Genomic DNA, 13,283 nt, shown 5'->3' on the forward strand with positions numbered 1-13,283 from the left:
ATAATCGCCAAATGGTTGTCTATTGAAAAGACAACCACCGTCAACAATGTTTAGTGGAATGAGCGACGCTTAACATAATTATGTAGGTTTGGCCACAAGAAAAGTCAAGCTAGCTAATATATTTTTTCTGGAAAACACGTTTGTTGCAATGTCCTTCAGTTTGTAAGTTAAATAGCAGTACACAATTACCAATGTTCGGCACGGTTGAACTTCATCACTACAAAACATCTCTTTTGCACGTCACGTGATTTCTGTGTATTTAATAAAGAACACACCATGATGAAAGTTCACATCAGATACAATAAATACAACAACCACAAAATAACAATTGATGATTCAGTAGACTGAAGTGGTTGTGAATTTTTTTATATACACTGAATAAATTAATTATGGTGTTATATCAGAGAATGATTACTATGTATTTTACGTACTTCAAATAATCTTTTTTAGTTAACAAGAACTCTTAAATATATATATTACATAAATATTTTGGTCTATATACATAACATTTGCATAACCAAGCTGTCTTCATTACATACTGTTAATTAAATCTAAAAAAAAAAAAGACAAGCAATGTTTTATTTAAGGAATAAGGAATCATCCTTTGAGTATTATGAGGTGATAATTTCGGTCGGGGCGTGGTCAAATCCAATAAAGCCTGAAGGGCTTTATGATAGATTTGACCACGGTAACTGGTCACGGTTAAATAGAGGGAATTTGTAAATTTACCCCAAACAAATACAATTATATCAGCTGGTGTACATACTTTTGCAAGATTGAATTGATATTTGAATTTGAAAATGATGTGAACTACAATGTATGTGAAATGTTCATTTTAAATCTAGAATTTGTATCATTATTTACTCTGTAACCAAAAAAAAAAAAGAACCCCAAAAACAAACAACAAAAATTAAAACAAAACAAACAAAACAGATTGATTCTTTTAGTTCTGTACAAGTAATATAAATTTATTCAATACAATGTATATTCTTTTGGGAAAGAAATCCCATACATAATGAGAAGAAAAAATGGTATAGATGATATCTGGTGTTTTGAGAAAATTTTCATCATGGAATATGTTAATTCTCCAAAATATTGTAGATAAAAACTTTTATTTAGTGTTAATTTACCCCAATAAATACATTTAAATCAGTGCCAATACTGTTGCAATATTGAATGAAATGTCCTCTGTTCACGATAAATTAAAATGTAATGTTGGATCGAGTATATTCTACATGGTTTTTGGAATCACAGTGTATGTAAAATAAGGTGTTTTATCTGCGATTAAGTATACTTTGAACAATATTTTATGTATTTACGAGTCAATAAATCAGTAATCCCGGACTTGTGTACATATTCTGCATTTCACATTCAGGAGCTACAACTTTATTGAATAAATCAAATTGACAGTCAAAAGGTAAATCATAAAACCGTATTTTTCTAACAATACCGTACATGGGTTTTTGTACTTGGTCACACAGAGCATATGCTTTTTTGCCTTGCAGAATGATCCTGATTTTCATTAAAAAAAAACCAGATAGTTAAATTCTTTGACTATTTCTTTATCATCGTCATTGAATTTAAATGTATGTTAAGGAGCTGGTCCTTTCGAAAATATGACAGTTTTTTTAACATTAAGGTAGTCCATCCATAACTAAGGCAAATTTAACAATTTTGATTGATCTATACTGCATCAAATATGTATTTTAAAGTTATTATGAGGCTGACACAAACCAAACTCGGGAGTATGAATGTAGTCAATTAAATGAACTTTTTGCACTTAAAACTTTTTTAAAGCGTTGTCTGCCCTTTTGGATAATTAAAAAAAGTCATGCTCTGAAGATATGTATGGTTAATTATGAATTATTTTAGCATATTCGAAGAAAGGGAAAGCATTTGTAACTTTTTACCAAGAGAAGTGTGTGAAAATTACCTGTAGTAAAGAAATATATTTAAAAATGCATTTTTCCTATATACTTTAATGTTAAACTCAACATAAGATAAATTTGTAAATATTCATTTCTTTTTTAATTTCAAAGGTGACTCTTAAAATCACACCGAGGTATTTGTGATCAAACTTGAAATCTATTAGATATGAAATATGATAGTTATGGATGGACAACCTTAACATGAAGTTTCCATGTTTCACAGTACACAAAACATTCGTTAAGTGCATATTGAAGATTACTCGGGGTTTCAGATAATATTACAGTGTCGGCCGCATTGAAAAATATGAATAGTTTCATAAAAATACACAGATCATAATCAATATCGTTAGAAAAACTCTCTAAACCACTAATTTTATTTTCAATAAGATGCTTCTCTATGTCAATAATATAAAGTGAAAATAGAAAAGGCAAAGGGAGAGGAAAACCAAACAGACGCACGGACGAGGAAACTAGACAGTGTAAAAAATATTTTTTATAGGAAAGTCCAATTTATTTGCTTCCTGGAACTATTTTGAATTATTTCTCAAACAGCTCTTATAAATCCTTGCTGTGAAACTTCCTTCCCGCTCTTAAATCCTAAGAACATGTTCTAAAATTGCATATGGTAAATCACAATTTTTAATCTATTGATGAAATAAAAATTATAAGTAGAAAACATTTTGTAAATAATATTTTGATTATTTTTCAGCATAAATAAGGTACGATGTCATATTGGAAATGTCTTTCTTCTCTGCTTTATGGAAAATTCAATGTTTTCAGCAGAACAGATACAGGTTTAAATAAGCCAGAAGTTTTATTTTTTAAAAATAAGACCATAAGTTGATTCTTTCAATTTTATTAATGCAATTTAAACAGTGGCAAATCTTCAGTTTCTTTTGATAACAATCTTGCCAACTTCAATGTAAAATATATAAGGGGAATCATTCTTTAATTTAAAACATCCACAGGTACAACCGCTACTACAGTCGATCGAACATGTTCTTTTCTTTAAAAAAAAACCAATCAAACAGATCTAAGTTTGAATTTTTATTAAATATCACATCAATCTATAAATATTTGTTTTCTATAAGAAAAAACCCTCCAAAAAAAAAAATAAAAATTAAAACAACAAAAGCAAACAGCCACTCATCCCAACCCCCACAAATCTCTTATTAGATGTATCGAAACATCCACAAAAGAATAGGAAACCCTAACATTTTGCACGATTGTATTTCTGGTAATATGAAGTGAACAATTCGGCCATATTTATTGGTTCTAAAACTACAGTGTATGGTCAAATGCATACGACAATGTTTGACGTCACTACTGAAAGCGGATTTGGTTTATTCTTACATCACCCATGATCTTCATGGTGTCGATTTTTTTCAGTGGTTGCAGACGATGGCCGTACTCCACCAAATGCTGGTTGTTGACAGCAATCTGTCCAATAAAAGATTTAATGAATAAGATTACTTTGAATACAGTATATATGATATTACAACAAAAGACAAGACTGTCGTGTACCATATAATCACCTTGAATTTGTCCTTTTCTGCAAGTATAATCATGTCGAAGCTGCCATTGGGAACGAAGGGAAAATATGGACACGGTCTCTCCTCACCTCCCCAGCCCCCACCCAGCAAAGAATTCCTCACAAAAACGTTAACATCACTGCCAAATCGGAGGCGTACGTCACAATGCAGGGCGATGTCACTTCCGTCATAGGGACCGCACATGAAGTTAATGGTGAACCTTTTTAAATTTCAAATTATGATAAGTATATAATTCAATATCAGATTACTCAAGCTATATTTGTTTTATTAACAAAGTGAGCCTGGAGATATGTTCCTACATGTAATATAGATTTTTTAAAAATCTCTAAATTAGGATAGTGCGCAGAGAGTTTGCTTTTTCGTTTCTGGAGTATTATAAGCTCTCACGTTGCTTAAATGTTTATTGTAAAAAGCAGCATAAATCCAATTTGCCTAAAACCTTCAAACAAATAAGCTTAATGCATAATACCATTTAAACTGATGTAATTAATTTTGCGATGAAAATATGGTGTGGCGTTCATGATAACCTTTTACTAGTATAAAGGATATAAGTATTTAACATTATGAATATCTTATCAAATTATTGAACCAAAAAATCGATCAAATTCCGTATCGTAGCAAATGCCTAAACGGTGATATCATAAGACACCTTTATGACAGTTTTTCGTAGTTCATACTTTCTCCATTTGTTAGACAACCCCATTCACAAAAGAATGACTACAAAATTCGTGTACTCGGGAATGATAGTACTTTTACTCAATTTCTGTCAATTTCATGCACTGACTAGAGGTTGCTATTTATCAGTGAAAGACCGAGTTTCTTGCACACAAACGACCGACACGAAAATACTTTCAAGAGAAAAATTAGTCTTATATAACGTTATATTACTAGATTCTTACAAACATCGCGAAATTATCATGAAACCATGTAGATTTTGGTTCAAATTTTTGATGTTTGTTTATTAATGATCATGTAATTTGCTAATGTCCTGTAAAAGAAAACATTAATTTAGAAATCACAGAACGCAATTATCATTGTACAATTGTATATTGAGGAACGGCTTTCGGAAAAAAGAGAAACATCTACGGGAACCTAGTATGCCAAACACTGTATCGTACGAATCTTGAGATGAATTCGAAGTCGCACAAAAAGTTTACCTTGCTGCATTGGGATTTAGTACTCCACTTATGAAAATCATTTTCCCTGGGAATATTCCTCCAGATATTGGTGCAATAACGGGCATCGGCTAATTATAATTAACAAAAAAAAAATACAAAAAACCAGAACGATAACTTAGTATATAGCAATCACCAGATATTTAGGTTGTCTATGTCCAACATTAAAACTAAATTTTACACCTCGTACTCACAGGGTCATAAATACGGTAGGGTCCTCCTCCCGGGTACCCCGTGGTCGGATACCCTCCAGACGAGTCATTAGCCCCAGCAGGTGGTGTGGGTGGAGGCATGGTACACTGTGAGGCATCGACCGTCTGACATACACACTCGTGGAGGCCCTTACAACGACGACACTTCTTTGAGGCTTTGGACATGATAATCTATTACACGATGTTTGTCTATGTCGTGGTGCTTGAATGAATTTTTTCCAATTAAAATTGTCAGTTTATAGAGAGATATCATGTCATCAGCGGAAAAAGGAAATTATTTCAGTGGTTTTATTTAAATTAATTTCTTTTTTTAATTTTGTATTTTACTAGACTGAAAAGCACCTAATGCTACCAGATATGTAGAGTCAGTAATTAGGTACAGATTTTCAAAAGTTGATGTTTTCTTATTGAATCTTGTACCAACACACCTGGAACATTTTTGTTTACCATATTTTTTCATATTAAACTAGAAACTAGTTTAAAGAAAAATAATTTTATAATGTTGTATTGTTAATCTGCAAAACATTACAGTGGATATTAAATGTAGAGTTTTTAGTGATTGCTATCTCAATGAGTCTGCCTTTTCTTTTTTCCAATTCTGAATTTGTACGTGAAAAAAAAAATCACTCGCTGTGGCCTTCAACTCAGCATTCAGGTATATTGACGACGTATTATCAATTAACAATTGTTATTTCCATACTTAGGTCGACTCAATATCTCCCAGTGAACTTGAAATAAAAGATACCACTGAGTCTGCGTTATCTGTTTCATAATTGGATATTTAACTAGAAATGGACATTGGTGGTAACCTAACAACAAAATTCTATGATAAACGCGATGACTTCAATATTCTATAGTAAACTTTCCTTACTTATCAAGCAATATACCTTCATCACCTGCATATGGTGCTATTGTCTCTCAGTTGATTCGATACACAAGGGCATGCTCTTCGTATGAACAGTTTCTAAGGCGAGGCAAGCTACTGACAAACAAGTTGATAAAACAGGACTATCAACAGTCTCGTTTGAAGTCATCTTTTCGTAAGTTCTATGGTCGATACAACGACCTTGTCAGCAAATACAATCCTCCACTGGGTCGCATGCTGACTGACGTTTTTCATACTAATTGTTAGACTAAAAATAATCACCTAATTGTCTATGGAGTTTCCGGTTTTTTCCCCCGATTACGACAAAGAGCACACGGCGGGTGTGATCGATCAACAGAGGATGCTCACTCCTCCTAGGCACCTTATCCTACCTCTATCTATTTGGAGGCCCGTGTTGCTCTGCTTTGAATTTGTATTTCGTTGTATGGATTTCTGAGATGGTTTTGTGTAAATTTCATTCAGGCTACTTTTTTAAGGGAAAGGGATTCGTTGCGATTTAATATAAATGATATAACATCATTTCAAAATTATTATCATTTTCAACATTTATAGAAGAAAAGCAGAAGTATACAAAATTTATAATGTGAGTTTGTTTTATGCATATTAAATGTATTGTGGATATTGTAAATATTTTTCTGTCAATACCAAATACATTGGTAAAACATATCTTATTTGGGTGCCCTTTGATAAATAAGAGTAGCAGGTTGGGCATACATTGTTGCTACGTGGCCAAATTGTCATATTTCATTTATAAGAGGATTAAGACGGAAAACAACTTCAAGCTAATCTTAGCATAAATTTAAAGTGATATGTTTATAATTAAACCTTTAGGTATGCTATGCATTTGCTATGATTTATTGGAGATGAGGCGATTGATAACTTCATATTCTGATTTCACTTTAGTTCTGCTTAGTTGGTTTTGAGATTCTTCAAACACACTTATACCAGTGTATCTAGTAACACTAGAAAAAAATAAAACAAAATAACATCATAACCCAACGAACATTTCTTATGCCTTGATGTGTTAAAATAGCGGATAAGGCCATCGTCATTAAACTGAGCTGTACAGTTCTTACATTCTGTTTCTCTGTTTATATTGCAAATTTGTTTCTTCTGGACTATTTGTGGTCATGCAATTGTGGTCATGTAATTTGTTTTCTGCAAAAACGAGTTTAAGATTGAATTAAGATACTTCAATAAGCAAGAATGGGTGATTTCTTTAAAATTAGATCATATGTTGATTCAAGTTCATTAATGCAATTTTAACAGTAATGAATCTTCGGTTGCTTTCGATAACAAACTTGTCCACTTCAATGTAAATATATAGTCGAGTCAGTCCGAAATATCACCTACAGGTAAAACCGCTCACATACTATCGTATCGAACAAGTTCTTTTAAAAAGAACAATAAACCAATCAAAAAGATCCATAAGAAGTTTTATTAAATTTTATAAAATATTCCATCGACATATCATCCTGTTACTTCTTTTCAAGTAAAAAAACCTAAAACAACAATAACAACGACAACAACAACAGACGCCACTCACCTTCACCCCAACAAACCCATTTCTATTATATGTATCAAAATATCCACAAAAGAAAAAGAAAAAAACCCTATTATTTTCCATGATTGTTTTTTGTTAATATGGAGTGAACAAGTCGGCCACATTATTAGTTTTGTAACTACAGAATATACTAGTAGTCAGATGAACACTACAACGCTTAACCAATGACGTCATTACTGAAAGCGGATTTGTTTTATTCGGACATCACCCGTGATCTTCAAGGTGTCGATTTTTTTCAGTGGTTGCAGACGATGGTTGTACTCCACCAAGTGTTGGTTGTTGACAGCAATCTGTTAATGAAAAGAATTCATGAATTAAATTTCTTTGAACCCAGTATGACATTTCAACAAAAGACAAGACTGTTGTGCCATAAACTGTATAAAGGGAAATGTTTGCCCCCGTGTTATTTTCGCCCATTTCGCCCTTGTTGTCAACGGACGAATTTAAGACTGGACAAATTCCAATGTCTCAAATGATGTTGCTTTAAACGCAACGGAGTCTGGGCGAATTCAGGACATGGCGAAACTGTTTGCAAGTGAAGAGGGTCGAAAATTAAACGGGGCGAAAATAACACTGTATATAATAATTACTTTGAATTTGTCTTTCTCTGCAAGTATGAGCATGTCAAAGCTGTCATTAGGCATGAAGGGAAAATTTGGGCTGTGTGTCTCCTGACCTCCCCAGCCACCGCCCATGAAAGAATTCCTCACGAAAACGTCAACCTCGCTGCCAACGCGGAGGCGTGCGTCACAATGCAGAGCGATGTCACTACCGTCATAGGGACCGCACATCAAGTTGATGGTGAATCTGTATAAAATTCAAATGGTGTTTTTATTTTAATAAAATTCAAATAGGGAATCTTCTAAAAATTCAAATGACGAATCTTATTAAAATTTAAATGGACATCCATATGATGTTGAGAAGTATCTTTCAATGTTAGATGACTCAAGCAAATATCGTCTATTCAACAAAGTGAGCCTAGATGTATGCACCAGGTGTGGATTAAAAAAATCAATGAAAATATAACGTTGTAGGCAGAGTTTGCTTTTTTGGTTTCTGGAGTATAGAATGTGTATGTTGCATTAACGGTTCTTGTAACGGTGTATATGATGACCGGTAATATTGATAGTCATTTGATTTTATGAATATCTTATACGCAAAATAATGGGAAAAGGCGCTATACTTCTTTGACATATTTCGATCATACTTTGACCATTAGTTAGAGACCCCTCTCCACATAAGAATGACTACAAGATTTGAGTTTTTGTAAATACTAGTAATAATCTCTTAAACTCAATATCTGTTAATTTAATGTAATTCAAGTTAGTTATATTAGGCCGGGCGTTTAATGTTCCGGACTGAAGTTCTTACATAAGATCGACAGTCGCGATAATACTTAAGAAATATTGTGACGACCGGGTTCTTACAAACATCGCGAAATGCTCATGCAAGCAAGTAGAAGTTTATTTTCGGATTTCTGATATATTATATAATATATAATTGGCTAAAGTTATATCAGAGAAACTATTTTACTTTTAATATTACAGAACCTACTTAGTTATCTTTGCATATTAAGGAATGTCTTTCGGAAAGAAAGAAACATCAATGAAACATATGCTAAACGCATGGGTATGCATTATAAATACGGTGTTTGAAAGAAGCTCAAGCTATTTAGTCGCACAAATTGTACCTTTCTGCATTGGGATTTAGTACTCCACTAATGAAAATCATTTTCCCTGGGAATATTCCTCCAGATATTGGTGCAATAACGGGCACTGGCTAATAACAATAGAAAATAAAACGATAATTAGTATAGCAATCACCACATAGTTACGTTATCTATGTCAAACATTGGAACTAAATTTACGACTCGTACTCACAGGGTCGTTGATACTGTGGGGTCCTCCCCCCGGGTACCCCATGGTCGGATACCCTCCAGACGAGGCATTAGCTACAACAGGCGGTGTGGGTGGAGGCATGGTACACTGTGAGGCATCGACAGTCTGACATACACACTCGTGGCGACCCTTCTTGGAGGCTTTGGACATGATAACCTATTACGTGATGTTTGTTTGAGTCGTGGTGATCGAATGAATTATTTCCAACTAAACTTGTCAATATATAGAGAGATATCGTGTCATCAGCGGAAACAGGAATTATTTACAGGTTATTTTAAAACATGACTATTGTTTCTCAACATTTCTGTATTTGAATTTGACCACAAAATGGTTGAAATTGTAAATCGCCAGACAAAGTTAAAATCATGATTAATTATATCTTATTCATAAACCAGTGGAATGTACTAAAGAAACTGATGTGTCCAATCCCTTCTTTTGTAACAGCCCCAAACTGCATGAATAAGTGAATGGCCTCTTATTTTCATGCCATAATGTCATATTTTTATTGCTCAACCATTGTAAAATAATGTTCGGTGAAGATGAAGGCATGATATTAGTGTTTAAAAAAGCAGCAGTATACATCATTTTTTAAAAGTGAGTTGTACAATTTTTAGTTTGTTTTATACACACATGTATAGTGGATCATTGATTGAATATCTTCCACATTTAATACCATATCTCAATAAATACCAAAACATTGGTGTTGCACTTCTTAGTTTGGTGCACATTGATAACATAAAGATTTAAGTTGCCCTTACATTGTTTCTATGTGGGCCAATTGCCATGGTAGCAGAGGATAAAGACCGGAAAACTGACAATTTTAAGCCAATCTTGGATTAAATTGAAAGCCATATGTTTATAGTAAAACGTTTAGGTATGTTAAGCCTATTTTAATGAAATGATATTTAAAAGAAAAGATTAGGAGGGGTGGGGGTAGATTTTTTGTTTCATATGCTGGTATAAATTGTTTCCATTATTTTCTTCTATTTGCTAGCTTTATGACCAGAAAAAAAATTCACTGTCAAATTTAATTTTGTTTATAAACCTGATCATTTCTATTTAGACGTAAATGTTTCTTGACCATTAGAAATACCCTAATGTAGCATTCATTTGTTAACAATAAAATGGGGAAAGTAAATCAAAATTTGAAAAATTTCAGCTAAAATCGTGACCTCGCCCCTTTTAGATATTGCTTCCTGACACTATTTTTAACAGTTACTGTTCTCAATTTTGGCTCTTCTCTTAGGATAGCTTTTTATCTTTCTTACTGTTATTTTTTGTAAATCCAAAGAAAATCTTTTTTCTGATATAGTGAATGCTTAAAACACTAGCATTACATGTATAGATATATACTTGTATGTTCTTATTAGTCCACAACTATTTGGAATTATAAAGGGGTTAAGAAAGACTAAATGTAATAAAGGTCTTTTTTCAAAAATGTCATTTCTGATTTTTGGGCTTGATTAAAGGATCTTAAGTGATAGAAATAAAAAACCATTTCTTAAAACAAACTTCATTTCTGAGTATATTTACTGTACGTTATTTGTACCACAAATACTATATTTTTGCGGAGGCTGTTTTTATTTTGTTCATGTTTTACATTTTACCTTTTTTCTTCTACCTGCATCAATTGAATATCCTGCATCAACTGAATATCTAAAAATCCTATTTATCAATAAAATTGTAATTTTATAAAGTATATTGCATTCCTATAGATTTTTATTTGAGTATCATTTGCGTCTGTACAACAGATGTTTGAATGCACGCAGATATGACTGTAAAGAGAGTCAACATGTGAAAATTTCTACGATGTGTGGTGTCTTTAATAGACGTATTTGAAATTTAGTTTCAATACAGAATGACTTTGTTGTAAAAGCTCTTAAGAGAAAGGCAGAAGATATGAAAAAAGAAAGCATCAGGAATTGAGAGGGGAAAGATACACTAAAGTCTTAAACTAAAACATGGTCTAAATGCATTGCTATCATCAACAAATAATGTATTAGTTTTTAGCTCACCTGAACCGAAGGTTCAAGTGAGCTTTTCTGATCACCCATTGTCCATCGTCCGTCCGTCCGTCCGTCCGTCTGTCTGTCCGTTTGTTTACATTTTTTACATTTTCGACTTCTCCTCAAAAACCACTGGGACAAATTTAACAAACTTTGGTACAAAGCATCCTTATGGAAAGGGGATTATAAATTGTGAAAATAAAGGGCACAGCCCTTTTCAAATGGGAGATAATTGCGAAACAGTAGGTATAGGGAGCGTGTCTTTAAAAATTTTCTTCTTAAGAACCACTGCACTAGAAAGGCCAATTTTTATATAAAAGCTTGTATATATAGTGAAGATTCTAAATTGTAAAAATCTTGACCCTCGGACCAAAACTAGAGCCCCAGGTGGGGTTCAAAATTTAACATAGAAATACATAGGAAAAATGTTTAAAAAATCTTCTTCTCAAGAACCACTGCACCAGAAATGCCAGTATTAAAACACAAGCTTGTATATATTGTGAAAATTTTAAATTGTAAAAATCGTGACCCTCGGACCAAAACTATGGCCCCAGGCGGGGTTCAAAGTTTAACATAGAAATACATAGGAAAATGTTTACATGACTTTGGTTCCATATATTCAACTAAATTGTGCACCAAAAAACCCAACTGTGTATCCCTGATTATTGACAACTCATTGCATAAGTATATAAGGTTGTTTAATCAAGAAATGACGGATGAATACGATAAAGTGTAAAAATTCATTAAATGTTATTTTAGTTTATCGCTTACATTTCATTTGGATACCGTGCTCGATAAAAATAAAAATTAAGATGTAAATTTATTTGTTATCGGGCACAGTCTCCAAAATAAATGTAAGCGATAAATTATCTTGTGATTTTGTTGCAATATTGCAACTAGTTTGGTTGAGCATTATAGATACGGCAGATCAACGCACGTGGTGTGGATTTATTTGTAAACAAGCATCCCAAAGATAATCTTGTTTTGCACGGGAATTGAATAAATTAAAGTATGTTTTATTATAATAAGGGAAACACTGTTAATGTTTTTCCCTCGTATACAAATGATGAACCCGTAAAATTTGTTCAAAGAGTTTTTAAAGCAGAAAGAAGATAATTTATTTTTGAACTTTGAAATTTCTCCGATTTTTGTAACCATGATGAGTTATAATTCACTGTATTACAAATGTATCACTACGTATTTTATAAGGAAATATACTGAGTATACAATCATATGGTGATGTTAAAATTGCATATAAAAATATAGTTGTATATTGTGATATTTATGTACTTAGTGTACGTACGACTTAACTCAGACAGCGTGTGCAGAGATCTCTATCTCGTGGGCTCCCTGGTCGAGGACGGGTGTGTCCCGGTGCATGGCGCGGGCTATTGTGAACTCTTGTTGATGAACCCATGTTTTATGTGTATTTGTATGTTGTCTGCTTGGCAATAAATACTATAATATGTACGAATTTAATTTCACAAAATATTTGATATACGACTATTGGTACAGAAATTTAATTTATGATACCTATATTAAAGAAAATGTCAGCTCGGGGCCTTTGTGGGCGTTCCGGCCTTTGATATGTATAGCGAAGACTCTAAATTGTAGAAATCATGACCCTCGGACCAAAACTGGAGCCCTAGGCGGGGTTCAATGTTTAGCATAAACCTATATAGAAAAATTGTTAAAAATATTTTCTTCTCAAGAACTACTGCACCAAAAAGCCAATATTTACACAAAAGATTGTATATATAGTGAAGATTCTAAATTGTAAAAATCGTGACCCCCGAACAAAAAGTGGGACCCCAGGAGGGGTTTTAATTTTAACATATATAGGAAAATGTTTTAAAATCTTCTTCTCAAGAACTATAATGCAACAGTTTGGGATATTACTATGCATACATGTACATCCTATAATAATGTAGACTCTAATTTGTAAAAATCGTGACTCCCGGACAAATAATGGGGCACCAAGAGGGGTTCAAAATTTAAACATTTTAAAAAATATAAAGGAAACGTTTAAAAATTTCTTCTCAAGAACTACTGTAGATTCTT

General features: G+C 32.8%; 2 protein-coding genes across 2 annotated transcripts; both read right to left on the minus strand.

Moving 5' to 3' along the window:
• Window positions 1-2,994: 2,994 nt before the first annotated feature.
• Window positions 2,995-5,106, minus strand: LOC128176636 (galectin-5-like). Its single transcript, XM_052843095.1, has 4 exons — window positions 4,851-5,106; window positions 4,639-4,727; window positions 3,464-3,680; window positions 2,995-3,368 (listed from the first exon to the last, which is right to left on the minus strand). Exons 1-4 carry the CDS (start codon window positions 5,031-5,033, stop codon window positions 3,252-3,254), a joined length of 606 nt encoding a protein of 201 aa, XP_052699055.1. The 5' UTR covers window positions 5,034-5,106; the 3' UTR covers window positions 2,995-3,251.
• A 2,066-nt stretch (window positions 5,107-7,172) lies between these two features.
• On the minus strand, window positions 7,173-9,415 carry LOC128176637 (galectin-5-like). Its single transcript, XM_052843096.1, has 4 exons — window positions 9,199-9,415; window positions 9,009-9,097; window positions 7,909-8,125; window positions 7,173-7,608 (listed from the first exon to the last, which is right to left on the minus strand). Exons 1-4 carry the CDS (start codon window positions 9,364-9,366, stop codon window positions 7,492-7,494), a joined length of 591 nt encoding a protein of 196 aa, XP_052699056.1. The 5' UTR covers window positions 9,367-9,415; the 3' UTR covers window positions 7,173-7,491.
• Between the last annotated feature and the right edge of the window lie 3,868 nt (window positions 9,416-13,283).

The sequence above is a fragment of the Crassostrea angulata genome, chromosome 3 (genome assembly GCF_025612915.1).
Source record: "Crassostrea angulata isolate pt1a10 chromosome 3, ASM2561291v2, whole genome shotgun sequence".
Classification (NCBI taxonomy): Eukaryota; Metazoa; Mollusca; class Bivalvia; order Ostreida; family Ostreidae; genus Magallana; species Magallana angulata.